Consider the following 22,376-nt stretch of genomic DNA (forward strand, 5'->3'; position numbering starts at 1 on the left):
ATTATTCTGACTACTCTTACACTCGTTCTTCCAATGTCCAAGCTTTCCGCACCCATGACAAGGAAACATCTTCTTTGCATCCTCTCTATTCATTCGTCCTCTTGATTTACCACCATTCGCCGCATGATCATTCTGATTCTATTCTTTCATCTGACCATCAGTCTGACTATTCAACTTAAGTTCCTGTTGTTCTGCCAATTTCACTTGTGCCCACATCATCTTCTCTTTTAGCTTTCTATGCCTCGCCTCAATATCAACCCCACAATATTTTGCGTACTTCAGAATATCATCTATGGATTTTCCTTGCCAACACAACATATGCTGTTGAATAATCTGACTAATATCTGGTTTCAGGCCGTACACAAACTTATACACAAAATGTTCCATATCCTTATCTCCAATGTTCTCAAAGCCACTATACTGTTTAAACACCTGTAGCAGTCGCTCATAATGCGCATGAACAGATTAATTTGGCTCTTGGGTTGTTCTGTCTATCTTTACCCAACCTTTTTCTTTGGGAGGGATTTTCCCTTTCAGGAAAGTAATTATTTGGTGAGATTTCTTCATCACATCATCCGAGGTGCTCCTGTTTTCGAATCTCTTGGATACTCCTCACTTGGCCAATCAACTGTAATTTTACATTTTTGTCCATAAATCAGCAGGTACCACTATATCAGAAAGACCATCCAGGTCTTTTAATAGAACCTTCAAAACTTTCACAAACCTACCAACCTGTTTGTACCATTCAACTGGTTTCTCTCTTAATCTAGGGAAATCATTTGTAAATGACAAATTATCTTGTCAGCTCCATGGGACATGAACGTATCCACCACCAGGTACTTCTCTCATGGGACACAATCTTTCTACCTTTCCTGTTTCTTTTAACACATATGCAGAGGATGCTTCTTCCGCCTGTGCTTCCTCCTTCTTCCTTGTCCACCTTGCCCTCCACTTATCAATGTCTCCCCACTTTTGCAAAATATTAATCAACTCCCTTACCTGCAGCTTCTTACCGGACACATTCATATTTTCTAAATCTTTGTCCGTAAACTCCACTCGATATGGTTTCTGTAGCACTTTTGATCTCTCTATATCTATTCCCATCTCTGAAGCAAGTTCTGTCAATTTCTCATGAAACAATTTTGCATTTTTGGTTATACTCCTACATACAAACAACAACTCTTCTTCATTGTAATTGTTCAATCTTTCTATTCTCACATTTCCAGCTATCATCTCTTCCAATTCTACTTTCAGTTTGTAAATATCTAAAATCTTTGGGGGTGAGCTTTGTTTTCTATTCCCTGTGTCCATCTCTCCAGATCTTCTGGAGTTACCGCTGTTGAACTTCTGGTTCCTGAGGATACCACAGAGCTTCCTTCTTTTGAACTACTAGGTGTAACTCTTTTTGGAGTTTCACTTGCTGATTCTCTTATCGGTAGATCCATTAATGAAATTACTGAATCACACTCACTGGCTTGATCATCAGTTATTAATATCTCTTTTCTAGGATTACTCAAGGGAGTCCATACAATGGAACAACAGAACCTATAGTCACTGGTATTGTCAATGCTTCAGGGTTTAAATCCAATTGACATATTTTCTGTATTAATTCCTCTCTGTTTCTACTTAATGCTTCATTTTCTCTGTCTTGAAGCACCCTATTAACTGATGTAAAATTTGTGGAATTAAGGGTGTTCCCATTACTGGTGCACTCAGGGTGACTCTACTGGGTCCTTCTTGATACGGTGGAGGGTTTTTAGTTAAAATGTCTTCTAATAATTCATCATCTGACTCACCATATCTTGTCAATTTCAGGTGTTTTGTTTTCTCCCTACACTTGCCCCCTGACTGTTCCTCTGCCATTAACACTGGATTTAAACCTTCTGACACCATTGCTCTTCTCCATTGCTTCATCTGACCCTCACGTGACTCACGTAAATATCGGGGAAAAGGTCCCACATATCTCCTGCTCCTGTTTTTCTCTCGTTCATATGACTCAGTCTCCCATTCTTCTAAAGCCTCATACTGCATTAACCTAGGTCTTGGATCTAAATCATTCATCCTCATCCTCAAATTTTGAAGAAGCCTCCCATTAAACGTACCATTTTCAGGGAAAGCTAGAACACCATCACCCTTTGTATACTCTATCCAATTCTCCATCAACACACAAGTATGATATCCTCTTTCCATCATCATAAATGAAGCAGGCATCTTTGGTGGCGGAACAGGAATTCCCTCTCTAGCTTATCTTTCTTAAAGAAATTCTTAATTTTCTTTATAAATTAAATGTTTCTCTTTTCACCATACATTCTAGATACTCTATGTAGGAAACAATAATCTGCAAACCCTCGAGCTTTCCTGTCGGGGCTACACCCACCAAAAGGCAAATTAGAATCAAACATACAATTTTTCGTCAACCAATCCTAAAACAGCTTCTATTTAATCACCCAATCAGATTCTGGCTCACGCTCGTGATCTGACCAATGCCAGTGCAGCCTTCTTAATGTCGTCAGTTCTCCTCCTTACTACTGACCCCTCTTTTACAATTCGTGTCAGCCACATGCCCGCTGTTTCAACCTATCCCAGCGCGGCTCTTTGTGACATCAGTGCAGCTCCGACAACTGACCCTCCTTTCACAAGGTAATACGAAAACTTAATTCTTTACTTTTCTTTAACTGAAATTCGTTAAAACAACATAAAAACATTTGCTACTCTTCCTGTTACGCTAAACAAAGGATAGATTTCTGACTTGTTCTGGAGTCTCAGAATTGCTCCACTTCCACTGCGAGTAAAAACCTCTGTTTACCCATCATTCAAGCTCAAGAGAACCTGTTACTCCTTCAGTAATACCCTTACTAGGTGATATAAGACCAAAGTTTCACCAGGGACCCTTTGTCCTTTCACTCACACTCGACTTTTATATGAAATAGTCCCCTAATTTAACTCTGCCAGCCCTGCGTAGCTTCTCAGTGCTATTCCAACAGACGAGTAACCTCACTGCAGGGTGGCTTTTGTCACCACCCGCTATTCATTCCCCTGGAATTTTCCAGACAACAACTCTTTTTGTTAAACATTAATCATTAATCAATACTTATCACCAAACTAGTCAATAATAACCAAACCGCTGGAGTCAAAGTTTATGTTTTCTAAAATTTTAAGATTAGTTACTTCTTAGTCTCAACTAACCTACCATTGATCAAAAAGTTATTTCCTGTGGTCGATGGACCATTAGTTGAACTAGTTGATGGTGAAATTACATAAATGTATCTTCTATTTAAATAAAATGACCACAGACTCAGGAAAATGTTAAGTCTTTATCCCAATTAATCTCATCTGGACCACTTTCACAATACAGTACAGTCGTCGTCATTCATAGGAGAGAGGTTTCAGTTAATTAATCATCAAACAAATACTTATACTGACTTATGCTCAGAAAGGAGAGGAAAGAGAGAAAAGGACATCTGCACATTCACGAAATTATAGTTACCTAGGATGGTGTGAAAACCAACCCCCTGGCTAAAGGGCTGGTAAGGGGTCCCCTGGGATAGGTCAGGCAACAAAGGCTTCAGGACAGGATTCAGGACAGGTTAGATGACCTCTCTAACACCGACGCTTGTGCACCACCCCTCTCTAACACTGTCTTCCTCCTCAAGATTCTTCCGCGATCTTCTTCTAAATCAATTAATTAAGATGGATGGTTCTGCATTCGATTCTTCATCAGCATCTCTCGTCACTCCGGCAGCATCCCGAGCTCTGCAGCATTCAGCAAATCTCTCTCTGACTAACTAACTAAGACTACCTCAGTTATACCTTTTTCCCTTCAATGTTCCACCCACTAAAGTTGCAATATCGTAAAAACACGAAATCTAATTGGACAGGCAAGGGGGCAAAGATCATCACACCATGCTTATGTGTCATCTTAGTCTATCAACCCATTGTTCATAGATCCAACCCCTTTCAAAAACTTTATTCCCACCCGTATTCACATCTTATTAGAAACAATTGTTTTTATTTGTCGTGAAAATCCATTCATCCAGAGGTCTCTAGTGCTTGTTCCCAGGGTATGTAACTTTTGTGTCCTTGGACCCCATTCAAGTGCATCGTCATTCTTCCTGCTAACTTTCAACAGGCATGCGCGGAGGTCATGTGCTTTACACATTCTGGACACACATGAGAGGCTCAAATGCACACTAATACCAAAGACAGAAAGACAAATGTTATTTAAAAAAAATAAATGGTTTCACTGTATACCACCCATCTCCACTCTAACCCTTTTTATTTATTAATACTTTCCCTGCATTAGCATTAGTAATATAGCTTGATTTAGTTTCAGCGAAGCAGATGCCATGCACGCGAGTCTTCAAGACTCCATATTAGTATCTTCTGCTCATGCGCAAGAATTTCCCTCCAAGCGACAGCTCGTCATACTGCATAGATGCAGTTGACGCATGCGCAATAAAGATTTCACATTAGCAGCCATTTTAGAAATTCGCTCGAGTTACTTACGTTATTAAACACATAGGCAAGCTTCTCTAACCCTCAATTTTATGTGGTGCGTATTAGTTTTACACAATACATAATGAATACCATGTTATGGAGTTAAATGAGAGGATTGTTTCTGAGCAAGTCTCTTTTCTACGAGTCCTTGCGCCATCAACACACAAACTAAGGTCCCACGCTAAGCTTCACAACCACAGGTGTGCCAAAATTTCTTGAAGTACCCTTACCTAACCTTTAGGCAGGGTAAGCCAAGCTCAAAGCTTAACTCAACTAAAATTGTTGTGAGATGCAAGAATAAATAATAACAATGCAAGGCAGGTGGGAGATAAAGAACGTCAGTGAAACCTAGAAATATATAAAAAGTTAAAAAAATATATTTATTTAGATATGTTTCCATTTTTATAGACTGCTGTTCAACAATAAGGTGTCAGGTCACTGTAAATACAATAACAGAGTGAGATGGCAGGCATCTCTTGCAAGAAACAATGTAATGAGCATCAACAATACACGTAGGAATCCAAAAGAGGAGATAGAAGCTGGTGGTGTGGTGGTGGGTTATAGGTGTCAGAAGTGTGAAAGAGTGTGAGGAAAATAGCACATCTGAGAAGCAATATAAAGAAAATGTGGAGAAAATGGAGGAGAAGAGGGAAGGTAAAACAGGAGTAAACAAAAGAGAGGAAGGAGAGATAAGTGCATCAGATAAGAGGCACCATGAGAGAAAGGTTAGTTAGGTTCAGTTTGTATAAATCGTTTTTCAGCTTTTTTCAGAACAGGGATGGGTATCTCTGAGCATCTATGGTATACTGGAAGGGAGATCCCTGGAGCACAGGCTGCTTTTTTAATTCAAATCTTTTTTGTTTCTTTTCTTTTGTGTAGACTTCTTACCTTTTTAATATCACCAGCTATCCTGAGGGCCTGACAAGGAATCCATGTTCATATTGGTGTATGGTTTTAAGATGATGTAATCCAGTTTGGCTTTATTCTTACTTCTCAGAGATGCCAGTAGTGATCCCTAAGTATAAGGAAAATGTGATCATATTTTCTTATTATAGAGATAAGCCTTGCTGTCAGGTTCATACCGGTTTTGATTGTGTTAAGGAGGACTTTGGTGTTAAGGATGAAATTGGAGTGCCCACCAACATAAATTTGCCATAGCCGAATGTAGCAAACACTAGGGCCTGTACAACAAGACAGAAAATGCTTTCGAAACATGGCAGTCTTTAATTGTCAGGTTGGGAGAAGATAAAATTGATCACTTTCCCTTCTGAAGAGGTGGCAGTTTTTGTTCGGTTCCGCCCACACAGTTATTGATACTAAGTGCCTTATTTAGAAATTGGCTGTAGGGATAAAAGTGGCACAGATCGTTTTGCGGCTGTATTTTCTGTAGTGAGCCCCTGGGTTCTCCGTATCAGAAGTAATTGTAGACGTGCACCAGTTTGACTGGGCGCTAGCGATCTAATAAATAAAGGTGAATCAAGCCACTCAGACTTATTCCCGAATAGCAGTACATGTTGCATGTTGTCTTTATTTGCAGCTAGACTTAGGCCTGTACAGACTTGCACCCCATTTATCCCCAGCACACTGGGGATGAGGGCGAACGTATTTGCAGCCAGGACAGACAGCCACATTCTGCCTGGACCATGCTACGAGGCTGCCAAGTGTGATGTAAACCACTCTAGCAGCCCGGGTGTATCGGCGGCTTCGTAAGGTGCTCGCCAGCCATGTGTCCCTGCTCTGACGGAGTCTGTGCAGTGGTGCAGTGCCACCTAACAGTATTGAGTGGCCACCACAACCAGCGTTGAGCGCTTTGCTCCTCAAGCACGTTGACGCCTACACTTCACTCGGGAGGCCTGGTGAGGCCCCAACTTCAACCGTCAACATCGCAGACGAAGCCCTGGGGAACAGATGGGGCATAATAGACTGTGAAAAGAATAATGAATGAGATGTATTTTGGGACGATCCAGCATACCAATCATTGTGGATGAGTGGTGTACAGCAAGCCACAAGGGGAATAAAACTGACTGAATGAAAAAAAAGGAAGGGAGAAAGTAAAGAAAATATAACACACAGGGAAATACTAGATGGAAAAAAGAGACATATTAATAAACACAAAATGACAGCATGGTGGACAATGCTCAAGCAGGTGGGGGATCAGAGGTCACGCCCCAGCCAGGCAATAGCAGCAGTGCCTGCCCTTGCAGCCATAGGGGACCATTTAGCGAACTTTTTGGCCCCGCCACTGCCGCACCAAGATGGAAGGTATAGGTTGGCAAACTCAAGAACTATTTCAGTGCCACAAGAGAGACCAAGAATGAGGTCAAACAAATGCTATTGCTCCACTTTGGGGGGCGGGGGGATGAAGTGTACAAACTATTCCAGCACCTTCCAGCCACAGGTGGTGTAAACGACTATAATGTAGCAATAACAGCACTGAATGCACACTTTGACTCCCAACTTAATCCATATATTTCGAGCGTTTCAAATTGCGCCAAGCAAGACAAAAGGAAGAGGAGTCTGTGGACACCTTCTATTCACACCTACTGGCCCTCGCAAACACCTGCACTGATGATAATCAGTAGAAAAAGTCAGAGCTCAAGTAATCCAAGGGTGCAGGTCGGCAAACCTGATGAGGCAAATCAGTAGGTAATCGGGAACATCGTTAGAAGACATGCTGCTCCTTGCCTGGACATATAACCTCTCCAGTGCGATAGAGGAGAAAATGGAAATAGCACTCAACAAAGGAGCCTGCAGTAAGCCCTCACAAAGGCCACTTGTGATCAAGATGGAAGTAGTCGATGCAATCCACAGCAGGCCCCCACCCAGTTGGAGAGCGAATACAAGCGCAGAAGCACCCTGCAGGAACTGCGGCCTAGAAAATCACCCCATGTAAAGATGCCCAGAAGCGGGTCACACGTGCTCTCTGTGCAGTAAACCAAACCACTTTGCAAGAGTCCACAGAGGCAGTGACCAGGGACACAGAGGCAGGGGTTAAAGGACACCAACCTGGGTGCTCCAACAGCTGTCAGTTGGTGAGAGGCCTGTCACAGCCAGCCAAAGTGGCAACTGGTGGCCAGAAGAGAATCCAACAGAGGAAGATCCAGAAGTGGAAGATGTCTTCCTCATCTCGTATACCGCTCCCAACAGCAAAGCCCGCAGGCCCAACCCTGATGCGAAGTGACCATCACCAGTACAATCATCCCTGCACTCATTGACATGGGGCATTGGTTAACGTAATGAGGTACCAGCAATACTTGAAGCAACAGCCACGCCCACCCCTTACGTGTCAGAATATAAGCATACTGTGGGAAAGTACCACCGACAACAATGGAAACACAAGTCCAACACTGAAATTGAGAAGTGAACGCATGCTTTCATGTAACAGAAGAGGATGAAGGCACATTGATCAGATATTACACGTCCAAAGACCTCAGACTTGTCTTCTTTGCCAAAGGGATACATGCCCTACAGGTGGATGACGTATTGTAACAATTCCCTGAACAATTCCAGGGGCTTGGATACAGAAAAGGAGCCCCCATCAAATTCTACATAGACAAGACCATACAGGTCACTGCGCTGAGGCACAGATGATTGCCGTTCCACCTCCGATAACAGGCGGAGGCAGAGCTGGAAAAGTTAGAACAAATGGATGTGATTGAAAAGGTGTCCGGACCCACTCCTTGGGTGTCACCCATTGTGATTACGGAAAAACCTAAGCAGCCAGGAGCAATCAGGCTTTGTATTGATATGAGGCTACCGATTAAGGCAATCAAGCGCGAACGCCACATAACACCAACAATGAACGACATAATCACTGACCTCAATGGGGCGAAGTGGTTTTCTAAATTAGACTTTGACGCCTGATAGCATCAGCTGGTGCACCATCCTGACACCAGGTTACATCACCACATTTTCTACTAACATGGGGCTGCGTCGCTACAGAAGACTCAGCTTCGCCATTTTATCAGCGGCCAAAGTTTTTCAAAACACCATATGAGAGACCTTATCTGGGCTGAAAGGAGTATGAAATACAAGCAATGATATCTTGATCTTTTCGTCCACCCTGGCAGATCATTACAAGCACCTCAAGGCTAGTCTATGAAGAAGCGTGGCCTAACGCTACACAAGGACAAATGCTTTTTTTTTCAATCCCAAGGTGGAGTTCTTCGGGTTCGTCTTCTCCCAAAAAGGACTGCAAGTGGATCTCAGGAAGTCAGCGGCCATCCAAGAGGCACCTGCCCCAAAGAACCCAACAGAAGTCTGCAGTTTTCTAGGCATGGCAACCTACTACAGGCGATTCCTCCCAAAACTGGTCAGCTTATCCGAACCTCTTTGGGCGCTCTCGAAGACAGGTGTCAGGTGGGCATGGGGCTCTGTACAGCAAGAAGCACTCAATAAGATCAAGGTCCCCTTCATGGTCAACACCACAATGGCGTACTTTGAGGCAACTGAATTGATAGTGGACACAAGCCTGGTAGGCTTAGGGACAGTCCTGACGCAACAGCGTGTGCCGGGTGTTTGGGCTCCGCTGGTATTTATGAGTCGTGCACTAAGCGCCACAGAAGCTCGATACTCATAGATTGAGTGAGAAGCTCTAGCCATAAAATGGGCCTGTCATCACTTCCACCTATTTGTCCATGGCCAAGAGTACTAGGTGATCACAGACCACAAACCCCTGGTGAGCCTGTTTGCACGAATAGCTCCCCCCTCCACTGCTTATCAAATGATGAACCATACCACTCTTGCCATACCGATTTGTGGTCATTTACAGACCTGGATCAAGCAACCCGGCAGATTTTCTATCCAGACACACGACTTAGGAAGGGGAGGTGTCAGGCTCTGACAACTACAGAGCCGAAGAGTTTCCCCGCATGATAGGCACTGCGGGTGCCCGAAGGGGAAAACACTCGATGACATCCGGAGGACGACAGCAGAGACGGTGGTCTTTACAGAGTCGAGGAGGCCATCACCTTAAACACACGGAGACTGTTCCTCCAAGATGCAAATCAATGGCACCCAGATGAAAGGTCCAAACTATCGCAGATATGGAAAGTACAAGACAAATTGACAGCATCATTCTTAGGGGGGCATTGTATTGTGATCCCCAAAGAATTGGACCACCGTACCATAGCCCTGGCACAAGAAGGACACCAGGGCGCTGAGAAAACAAAGGTGAGGATGAGTAGCGAAGCATGGTTCCCAGGGATAGATGCGAAGGTGGAAGAAACAGTCTAGCTCTGCCAGACCTGTCAACTCATAGGGAACCCTGCTGCACCTGCTCCTGTGGCAACAGAAGAAGCACCCGCAACGACATGGGAAAGAGTGAGCATTGATTTTGGGAGTTTCCCAGAAGGGAGATTGACCCTGGTAATGGTCGATGACTAGTCCAAATACCCGGTGGTAGAGCTGGTAGACACCACCGCATTTCCAAACATCAAGTATCAACTGGAAAAAACATATGTGGCCTATGGCATTCCTGATACCATCAAGACTGACAACGGGCCTCCATTTCAGGGAGCTGAGTTCAGAGATTATCTATTGACGCTTGGGATCAAGTATCAAATGGTAATCCTGCAATGCCCACAGGCTAACGGCACCATAGGAAGATTCATGCAGACATTGAACAATGCACTCCATGTGGCAGGTGACCAAACACATGACTGCGAGTGGGAGTTTCACAGATTCCTTAGAGCCTACCGCAACACACCTCACTGCACAACTAAGTGCACCCTGATGGCTTTGATGTTCCAAAGACCAACCTGTGACAGCATTCTGTCAGGCCCCGACAGGGGACCTCACCCTATCCATGAGGAGGAGGTTCAGGAAAGGTGGATAAAGACTAATGAAAGACCTAGGTTAATCAGAAGAGCCACAGACCGTCACCTGATGGTAAGGGGCTGCATCCTTGTAATAGATTGCCACCCAGGGTGGAAGTTCCGAACTTCTATATGAGCAAGGATCATGGACTGTGACAGCAGTGAAAGAAACCATTTTCACTGCAAAACGAGGCCACAAGGTCACCACCAGAAATGTGTTGTGGCTCAGGCGCACCTAAGGGAAGTCCGAGTGACATGAAGCTGGACAATCCGGCTATGACAATGCCAGCTGGTGAAGGTGAAGTGACCACTCAGGAGTGGTGTGAGGAAACCCCCCAGCCGAGCCCCCAGGGTCACCAACCGCCATCAGGGATGCCAGGACCACGGCCGAGAGAACATAAGGGGCCTCAATATCCCAGGGAGAATAAGGACAAAGGTATGAGCTGAGGCCAAAACGGGCGCACAGCCAGAGGCTTCTGGATTTTGCATGTGCCCAGGTGAGACTGAACCCATGTATATAATGTTGGATGGGATATTGTGAGCTACCTAGGCTCTCCGCATCAAACGTAACGTAGATACGCACCAGTTTGGCCGGGTTCGGCCGTACTGATAAATAAAGAGGAATTAAGCCACTCTGATAGCAGCTCATGGTTGTCTTGATATGCAGTACTGCGCTAGGCCTAGACTATGGCCTGTACACTCTCGAACCACCTTCACCCCTAGCACATTTTCTTAGTTTCCTCATTTTTTCTACTTTCAAGCCTACTAAAGCTCGAGGGATAGGACATCAGATAGGTATTCTCACAGTATTGGTGTCAGTGTCTAGAGCGTGTAGGACTTTCTGACAAATTAAAAATGAGCAACCCATTTAGCTGGTGTAACAAGGTAAATTTATAGGATTACTCGCGAGCATTAGATTCTGTATATATATATCTATCTATCTATATATATATATATATATATATATATATATATATATATATATATATATATATTTATAAATATATATATAATATATAGTAGCAACAATCCCGGAGCGATCCTTGTCTAGATCCGAAGCAGGTACGGACCACAGCGTGGAGAAAAATTTCTATTTTTATTTTGCAGATTTAAAAGTGCAAGTGCATATTTCATTATAAGTAGGGCTCCCGGTTTTCTGGTATTTATTTTTGGGTCATTTCCGTCTGTATTTATCCATATTTATTTTTTGTCAACTTTATCTATATTTATCCATATTTATTATGGGTTTTGTGAAAAAAGTAAAGCTGAAACTGGTATATATCCGCATTTATTTACCCAATAAATACGCAGTCATGCTTGAATGCCTGCCAGTGATATGAACACCTGCAGAAGATAAATCAATGCACTTATATGAAAATATGCACATTTCAGTATCAACCTTGTACATAGCTACTGCTGTGTAAGTCTTTTTACTAAAATTCATTTCTTTTTTAAACCCCTTACCTATCAATCCACACAGTTATTGGCCTGACAGTCATGGCAAAGTGTATTTAGAATCACTCAAAAAGCACCCGATTTCCGTTTTTATCCACATTTAAAAATAAATACAGACAAGAAAATAAATGGTTTTCTGTCTGTATTTATCTGTAAAAATCAGTAAAAACGGAAAACAGGGAGCCTTAATTATAAGCAAGTGCCCAGCCTGACGCGTTTCGACTGCCCAACGGCAGTCTCGATCACATGACGCGCTGGACCAATCAGTGCTTATATATAGTGCCAAATCAACAGGTCACAAGATACCATTTAAATTATCCTGAGACGAAGTGCAAACATAGAAACAGGACTATTTGTTCAACTTACAAACATACCTATCACAATAGTTCCCGCATAATGCTAATCGCGTTTTTTTGTTGTTTGTATACCAATATAACAATAAGAGCTTAGTGCTCCTTAATTCTTAATTTCCAAACAACAATTACGCATTGTCAGAGTTTTGGAATGCCTCGAAATACAATTTCTAGCATAATGCTAATTTTCGAGATGAACTAACTAAAATATGTATTGAATACAGGTATATTGACAACAACATCTTGGCACTCCGAGTTTACAACCGTTAATAACGCCACATGGTATTTTGAAAATTGTGCAAATGGTGCAAAAAGTGCTACCATTAAAGTGCTTAGTTACATAGAAAACATATATATACAGGTAAATTCATAGCAACTTCTAATAGACGTCTCTTATATTTTCTTATATTCCAATTTCTTGACTTGTTCAATAGTTGTATACATACACGTCCCAAATTCCAATTTACTTTGTTTATGGCATCTATTGAGACAAAAAATAAGTGTACTTTGGCAAATCATTGGTATTACATTTAGCAGAAAAACTTATTTTTAATGATATCGAAATATCATGATATAAAGAAAACTGCGGACCAATGTCGAACAGTTGTTTATATACAGAATTGATGCTATAGCGTTTAAAAGCCGGCAAGAGCCCATAATACCCAATAAAATCGAGGGAAACACCCAATAAAACTCAGTAAAACCAAAACCTTGCCAGATAAAAAAACGTCCACACACCAGCTCGTATAAATTATTGAGCTACAGTAAAAACCATACAATTTAGCAGCCATTAGCGTAAAGTGCAAACATTTTCATAAATTAGTGATGATAAAATAAATAATATCCCAGAGCTCAAAAAACGGCAATATACTCCACTAAAACCAGATAAAAACCTCGGTAAACCCAGATTAGAACCTGGCTGAAGCAGGAATAAAAACCAATTAAAAAGCAGAACTGAGATTCATCATAAAAATCATCCTCATCAACAATAACTATAAAAAGTTGTGCAAATCATCACTGTTGTTGAGGCCAATCAGCATTTTAGTATCGAGTAACATGATACATTCTGATTCCACCTGTCTCAATCTCTTTTCTCTGTTGCCACCTCTGATGTTTTTGGGGACTGAGCTGATAACATAGTATCTGAGGTCATTAAGGTTATTATTGTGAACTAGTTTTAGATGTCGAGCCAGAGGGTAATTGGGGTCTGAATTGACCACTGCTCTGAGATGTTGTAAAATCCTGTTAAAAACTTGCAATTTTGTGCTGCCGACATATAGTAAATGCCAAGTGCACTCTAAGATATATACTGCGTAATAAGTTCTGCAAGTATAGTGTCCTTGTATTTTGATAGGATCAGAGCTAAAAGCAGTAAAATATTCAGAATTTTTTTTTCCAAATTTACAAGCGCGACATGAACTACACTTGAAGAAACCTGGTCTAGCTGATAGCCAGGTATTAAAAGTATTGACCTCAGGACTGTTGCGTACAAGTGCATCCCTCATCGAGGGAGCCCTTCTAAATGTTAACGTGGGAAGTTCTGGCAAGATTCGTGACATAGTGATATCTGACCGAATTATCAGCCAATATTTGTATAGAATCTTGCGTATCTGCCTCTCCTGTTTGAAATAGTTAGTTATCAGTCTAATGTTATCAACTGATTCGACAGTGGTGGAATCAGTATCATCATTGATATATATATATATATATATATATTTGTTTTTTTTTTAATTAGCCATGGACAGCTGTGATTGCAGTTTCTGGCAAGAGGACATTTTTCATATGTTCATAAAAACTAAGGGGCCCGTTACGATGGCTGGCGGACATAGTTCGCCCGCCATCGCAAGGGAGCCAGAGACCGACCGCCGAAGGTGTGGCTGTCCTGCCAGTGGCATTCGGATGCGCCTGCCACACTGGCGGGCGCATCCCGCATTTTTTACATTGCGGCACCTGCCGCAAGGTAAAAAAATGCATGTTGTGCATTTGAATGCACAACGTGACAGGCATCGCGTGGTGCCTGCCACCTTGTGCATGCAAATGTAGGGGGGTACAATAGGTACCCCCAGAGTGCACCCCCCCAAACACCATGGGGGCCCGCAATGGACCCCTAAGGCAGAAACCGCATGCCTTTCCATAGCAGCAATGCCGCCATGGAAAGGCACGTCTCCGCATTCATCCTAATATGGATGGCGGTGTCTTGCAGACACCGCCATCATATTGGAGCCCCTTTCTGCCCGGTCACGGTCTTTCTGCCCGCCGGGGTCCCCCCACCATCGTAATGTGGCGGGGGGAAATGGTAGGTGGGTGGTGGGAATTGGCGGGTGGATCACCACCGCCATTTGGGCAGTGGCGACCCGCCCACCATCCTAATCGACCCCTATGACCCAATTAAAACAGACTATTGGTGAATTCTCTGTAAAAATTTCATCGCGGCTACCTGGAAGCTATAACGATGTGCAGAGTTGTGGACAAATTGTGACACTGGAGTTAACGTCACTCTGGCATGCATTTAAAGGTGCACAGCAGATGTGCAATATTAGTGAAGAGGGTTTTTGCTATTGAAAATAGAAAAACATTGTCCCCCCTTGGCATGCAAGTCATATCCCTGGCGAGAGGGGCAATTTTAGTTGTTTACTGTCCCTTACCGCCAGGGTTGGCAGTGATGGGCTGTAAAAAAACAGCCAAATGTCCGCCCATCTGAATTGGGCGGGTGGACAGAAGTATGGCCCTGGTGCATATAAATTTGGTGAGCAGATCATTATATTGGCGGTAATCATACTCTGTTGCGAAGGAATGTTCTTGCCCCCATTATATAAATCAGCCCCTGAGACTTCAATTGTAATGCTGGGACAACAAATATGGGCTTCTAGATCCTGCAATAATGATTGTCCCTATGGATGGAAAGACAAAGGAGTTCCACAGTCCTTAAGATTTAGTGGAGTTCCTAGACTCAAAACATATGGACACTGCAAATCCACCTCCTGAGTCACAGGTGACACAGGATGATCTCACAACCACCGCAACCACTGTCAGTGTGTTGATTGCTACTTGCACAGATCTGAACCCTGATCTCTTGGAAGAGGAAATTCAGACAAGTTGAATCAACCACATGACACTGATTCTCGAGATAGGCATAAGTCGTAATCCCTTTTGAAATACTGATGCACAGTGTGGTAATTTCGTGTCTGTCTTATTCACCATTAAACAACATGGTCCTAGACTTGCGATCCTGACTCTCTTAAACACCACCTGAGTATATCACTCTGCAAACTAATGAATGATTAGAGGAGGACGAGCTACTAAAAGCTTGAGCCATGCTCAAGCCTGAAGCCTGGCTTTGGCTCAGCTCGAGGTTCTGTTAGAACCTCAAGTCCATAACGAGGCAATATTTCATGTGGCTTTTGCCTGCCTCTAATCCCTCTACCCAGAATGTGGCGTTATAGTCAAAGCTGCTGACTGTGAAACTGGGGAAACAGATTCTAGTCTCACTGTTGGTTCAAAACCCTGTGATTCTGGGCTAATCATTTAATCTCCCCATGTCTATAAACAATGTGTGTGTCCTCTTGAACTGTAATTGGTAACATGCAGAGGGCTCCAGTATTTTTGGGCCCAGTTTGTGCTATATTTAAAAAAGTGCACTAAGTGATAAAAACAAAGCCTTAGCATAAGGAAAGAAACATAGATACCCATATACTGGCTGATTTGTACAAAGAAACCAAAAAACCTGAATAAATAATGGCTTCCCCACTTAAATTGTCTGATCTTAGGCAAATATTATTTCATCAACACTTTTTTCTTCATTATCGCATATGAAGCCACTTTCAAATATGTAAGTTCAGACTACCAGTCGTACAAAACTATTACTTTTCATAAGTACTACTCAGTGCAATGCTATAATGTGCCATATTAATGTCAAATATTAATGTTAAAGAAAAACACTTTTTAAATTTTGAATAGACTTCAATATAGTTTGCGTGACGTTTATTGTTTGTTTTACATAGCAAATATTTTCAGGGCTCTGATCGTGCACGAGCTCTTAGATCCGAGCCAGATCCTTTGCTCAACTCTCCCTGTTATTATGTTGTCTCACCCACCTCTATGAATGATACCATACTGCACAAAACTCTGGCCTCGACTCACACAAAACCTTTTATTTTATGCATATTAAACTTCTTTTTCATTAACTATCTGCCCCTCCCTTTTCCTCTTCTCTTTCGTAATAGGCACTGAACAAAGAGGAAATGGTTCGCAAAACAGTTGCTTAATGATCAGATTTTATTTCATCCCCTTGTGTCTACTATCGCTTTTAGCATAGTACATGCCCTCCTTTCCTCCGGGTTGATCTTACCCCTAAGTCAACTATTTCATCATTTCCACTGAAAACACATGTTTCTGTGACATACCTTGTTCTGGATTACCTCTCATACTTATATAGATTGCTTACATAATTTGGAAAGGCACCCTGGAAGTGGGATGTGATTCGAATCTGGTACCAGATCCCCTCCTGGACACACCCGGAGAAGTGGACAAAGCAATGAAGCCAATGGCACAATTAGAGTCATTCTACAAGACTTGATAGGTTACTTTGGTTTGCAAGATCGTTTGAGGTTATTCCATCTTAGAGAAAGAGACTATACCCTTGTATCTCTTGTTGATCGTACTAGTTTGAGGATTGAATTTTCCTCATGAATGGACCAATTGCCACAGATTTTTCTGACTTTTCCATACTTGAGCGTGGGGTTTACGACTTTGTACATATTCTAATATCCTTAGACCCAGGTCATGTAGCCCCATCACTCCGAAAATGGAGGATGAACACTGCACATTACAAATCCCGGGATGAAAAGCGTTCTCTCCAAGATCAGGTTAGAAATTATCTGGCAACCTATGAAGGCTTTGCTTCCTCCTTACAGACTTATGGGTAGCAGGGAAGGCTTCAATTTGAGGAATGTTGATGAAAGATTCTGCTATGCGTAAAAAGCATATGAGGAAGCAACAGGTTCTGTTGAAAACAAAAACGAAGAACTTGACTAAAACCTTAAATGACTACATAACTGACATCTCTTAAGAGAACTGGAGAAAGCAAAGTATGACCTGAACTTGTTCTTCACAAAGCAAGCAGAATATTCTCTAAATAAATTGAAATTGAGGCACTACGAACACAGGGAAAAGGCTGGACACATCCTATCTGTACAACTCTGAAAAAGAGAGTCTATATATATATAATGATGATGAAGAGGTACTCTCCCATCCACCAGATATTATATCAACCTTTACCTCAAATGTGGCAGAACTACTGGAGAATGGCAGAAGATCTTAAGTGATATCAGAGATGGTGAGATCTCTCAATATGAAATTGTTACAGCCATCACTAACATGTCTTGAGAAAAATCCCTAGGAGAGGATGGCTTCCCTACTGAATGTTGTAAGACAAAAAGGCAATTGATTTTGTGACTTCGATGCAAAGTCTTTAAGGATGCTGAATCCATGGGCTCCCTGAACAAGGAATTCAACAAAGCAATGATCTCAGTGACTCCAGAACTAGGTAAAGTATGCCTCCAGTGTGCAATTTACAGGCTTTTCTCACTTAAAAATACTGACATTAAATTATTAAGAGTTATCCCTACTCTTATTTACTCTTCACAAGCTTGATTTGTCCCTGGATGCTACTCCAGCGATAACACGAACATGTTCATACATTTACAGTGGCAGGCATAGCAAGAGTTTGGGGAAAATATGGCATTCTCAAAAGCCAAGAAAGCATTGCCACGTGTGGATTGGTGATAAGTGTTGAGTTTCCAATCAATGGCCCAAGTGAATTGTGGTGGTTTTCTATCTGCCCCATAGGGGCACAATACAAGGAAGCCAATTTTGCACACTACTTTTTAATTTCCACTTTAGAGCCACTGACAACCACAATCAGGCTAAGTTCATTCATGGCATACAGACATCAGCAGGAGAAATGAAAATCATCTCATTTGCAGAGAACATTCTTTTGACTCTTACAGACCCTACAGTGTTGATATCTTGCATAATGAAAGTCAGTGAAGACTATCTTCAACTCACTGTATACAAAATCACCTTGAGCAAGAACGAGGTACTGGTGATATTAAAAAGAACCACCAAAGGTACAATTAGCAACTACCACTTACGTAGGAACTATCTAATCTAACCTTACTAGATGTCTTCATTAACATGTGTCCTCAGGGAATGATCGAGAACAACATTCATCCATTGATTGACAATACTGAAACAGACTTTGCATGCTGATCAGCACTGCAAATTAAGCTCTGGGGTGGATGCAAGTTCTAATGATGGTGGTGATGCCATGGATTAGTTTTCTTCAGCATGCTCCCTCTATACATGGCCAAACAATTTTTGTTACAAATCTCCAAACTCGTTCGATCCTTCATCTGGGCTAGACAGAAGTCCAGATTTAAGTCAATTCAATTACTTGCTGCTACCACTTCGGGCGGCCTCAGATTTCTAGACCTTGAACTATATTTCATTGTGAACCAGATTTCGCAAATGAGCCATGAGACGTATTGTATTACAAGATAATAATCCACCCACATGCCTGGATCTGGAACAAAGATTGCTAGATATTCCTAAGATCAACCCATAGTGTATGGTGTTAATAAGATGTCAACTAAATCTTTTAATGGTTCATACAGTGTGGTCGACATGGACTCCTACTGACCAAAAAAATGTAGACTGATCCGTAAAGGCACCAACATTTGGAATAATGTAAAGATTCAAATTTAAAGCAACCAAATCTCTAGGCAAACATAGATTGAAGCAAATATGTTGCCCCTTGTTGATGTACTTATATGTGGGACGTTGAACACTTTTAAGGAGTGGCATTCAAAATTCTCTGTGAGTGAGACCTAGTAGTGGTGTTGCTTCAAACTGACACATTGTGTGGGCAGTACTCTTGACCCACCTCTTTCTTTTTGAGACTCAGACTCACCAACTAACCTACCTGAATGTTTGGGGACATCCCAGATGTGTCCTACCTGGCTTGTATAGCACATTAAACTCTGAATTGTGTTCTAAATCAACTAAGCATATCACCAGGACAACTGTCTTGTAACTTTGATGAAGACTACTGGTCCTCCCTGTTGCTCACTCATAATAAGATATTCCATGAAGCATGACTTCAGTTCTGCTATTTCAAGGTCTTGTGTTGTTGATAATGGACACCTTATATCTAGATTCAATCTTCTAGAAGCATTGTAGAACCATCTTGCTGCAATAACAGGAAATTTAACTTATTTCACATTATGTGGTTTTCTCCAAGACTCAACTCCCACTAGACCTTGATATAATCCTTTATATCCAGTATTAGTGGATACACATTCCAACCATATGCAAAGCCACCTTTTTACATGATGTATCAAAGATCTCCCGCATGACTCCTCACCGGCGCCGGTGGATCACCATGTCACTTGCAGTGGCGAATCTTTTCATGCTAAGTCACTGGAAATCTTCTCAGACTCCTTCTTGTAATTTATGGTTATCTGAGATGATGAGGATGGCATCATGTGATGGCATCAGTTTCAACAGGTAAACAATCAACAAGACTAACTCCCCAAGTTTCATCAGATTTTCAGCAAATCTGTTGAAACTGAGATCCAGAGAGGACTCAGTTCCCTTTTGCTGGTATTCAGTTCAATCATCTAGACTTACAATACAATTGGTTATTTATAGGAACAATCTTCTGTCTGCCTTGAGACACTGTGTAACAGATACGTATAACTTACCATCCTTGTGCTGCTCTCGCTCTCTTGTCTCCTCTTCCCCCTGCTGAAGGTTACCTTCACTGATTTTTCAAATAATTCCACAAGGTTAGAACTGTAATATGATGCTGAAGATCCTTTGCTCTTCTCACAGTTCTTCAATGGGAGCTGTTGGTACTTTACTTTTACCTGGCCACTTGAGTCAGAAAATACTAATGTACATTTCAATATTCGATACTTACTTCAACAAAGAAATATAAGAAATATTTTTAAAAAAATGATGATATAGAAAATGGCATTTATGATTTTCTCCAGAATTGAACAATTCAAGAACTGTTATCAAGTAAATTATAATATAACACATAGCATAAGACATACTGTGCACTATGTTACAGTAGTGCACTTATTTGAAGGCAGGATAAAGTATTTATAACAGGGAGACGATGTGGTATAACAATGTGAATCTAGTAATTTGATCGCATTTTATTGCCTTTGCAAGGCTGGTTCTAGATTTATGACTGACAGCTTATTTGGCCTATCACATTTCTTCAGCACCATGAGCCAGACTCCAAACCAGGAAGAAGAGGTGAGTTACTCAACAGTGAATTTTAGAAAGCAGCAATGGCGACAGATGTTCCAAAGCCAGTGGTAGGAATAATGCTTCCTAATTTCGAAGTGCCTTTTGTGAACGTTCAAATCGTGATTTCTCATTTCAGCAGGGCAATGCAGATGAACAAAGAAGAGGCAATGCTTGGATCATCAGTATTACCCCATCACGATCCCCCAAAACATAAATACTGCAGTGAAGGGAATTGTGCTTCCATGAAGACCGACTGCAGCAACCTGCGACCTGCCTTGGCTTCCTTCAGTAAGAATCACCAGAATGAAGGCAGACCGCATTCACTTCCTGTAGAAGTATGCAATGTAAGTCCAAGTCGCATAAATCACCTTCTGGTGTACATGCTAAGGTGGGCCATATAGAGCATAACTGTAAAAACAGTGGGGCTGTCACATCACCTATTAAATTGCTATCCTGTCTATTTATAGAATTCTATATATTGCATCAGGTGAGCATCTCCCTCTAATCTAAAGGACACTGCACTGTTTCAGGGGCAGCTTTAGGGTTGGTGTAGCCCTGTGCGACAACCTCTGTCGGTGCCCTTCCCCCTCCTACTCCTAATGACCTCCTTCTTCATGGATTCCCTTACTACCACCTTCCAATAGTGTCCAAAATCTCTCCATAGCCCCTCTCTCACATTTATTTATTTATAGCGCCACTCATCCTAGTGTGGACTGTCAGAGCGCCTTAAATCACTAACATATTACACAGAGACAATGAGTCATGCATGTGTGCAAATCAATGTATAGTAAATGTTACTTAAGGCAACGAGGACTACAAGGTGTAGGAGTGATATGTCAACCATTCTGGTAGGCAGCATGTGTTAAGAGTGCTTGGTCTGCACAAACAAAGTGGCAGCTTAACTACGTTTGTTTGATGCACAGTAACTAAAGTTGCTACATTGTGTTGCATGGAAAGGAGAGCGCACAACAGCACCAAATCTACTAAGGTATGGTGCTATTGCTCTCTTCTTTAGTGCTGTTGTACCTTAGGCTGCGTTGCACCTATGCACACACCCTTGCATCATAGCGCAAGGATATTTGCGTGATGAGAAGCGTATGCTTTATACTGGAAGTGTACCCTTCCAGCACAAAATTCTATGCTTTGACAAAAGTTTAACATTTTACCATATTGTATGTGGCCTGCATGTTGCAGCACAGATGCAAAGGAGAAATGATTTGGAAAAAATAGATCTTTTCTCCGAGTTTACCTGTGCCTGATGCCCAATCATATTCTACCAAAATTAGTAGACCGAAATTAACATCAGAATCCATGGGTGAATGCATAGGAGCGTCCATTTACCACACATGATATTCCTCCTTTACATAAGTAGCAGATAGTGCTACTTTGTGTTACTTTAGGGCTACTGTGCAATGCAATTCAGTATTTGAGCTGGCATGTAGACCCCAAAACAACATTTTGCACCAGGTTTGCATCACTTTTGTGATGCAAACCAGGTGCAGTGTTTGTAAATCGGCTCTATAAATATAACACGATGATTGGGGTATCATTCTACTAAAATTGTATTGCTCCCTAAAGGAACGATTTTTAGCAACCTTATAGCCACTAAAGATTGAGGGGAAAAAACAATAACATTCTAAACCAAAGCTTTTTAATTTGCCTAAAGGACTCTGATGCCAGTTTATCGCTCAATGTTCTATATTAGAAGGCATGTTGCTTATGAACTCCAAATAACAAAAGTAGCTGTGTGACAAAAGCAACAACCCACTGAGCTATAAACATAAAATGCTATTCTCTGATCTGCATGCCGCAGTGTGTGCTTTGCAGCAGGAATATTTACCCTGCTACTATATCATGAGTCTAAACTGCGACTAGGCATATCGTAGCTCTTTCCCACAAGTGCATTAACCACCATAGTTATCATCCACTTGTAATA

At 41.8% G+C, this 22,376-nt stretch overlaps 1 protein-coding gene across 1 annotated transcript in view; it reads left to right on the forward strand.

Annotated features, from left to right (window-relative positions):
- Window positions 1-22,376, forward strand: part of AFF3 (ALF transcription elongation factor 3) — a 1,727,663-nt gene that overhangs the window by 1,618,988 nt on the left and 86,299 nt on the right. Inside the window, exon 13 of the mRNA XM_085622771.1 lies at window positions 20,577-20,784. Coding sequence (XP_085478897.1) covers window positions 20,577-20,784 — 208 coding nt within the window. The remainder of the gene's footprint in view (window positions 1-20,576; window positions 20,785-22,376) is intronic.

Source organism: Triturus cristatus, chromosome 8 (genome assembly GCF_964204655.1).
Source record: "Triturus cristatus chromosome 8, aTriCri1.1, whole genome shotgun sequence".
Taxonomy (NCBI): Eukaryota; Metazoa; Chordata; class Amphibia; order Caudata; family Salamandridae; genus Triturus; species Triturus cristatus.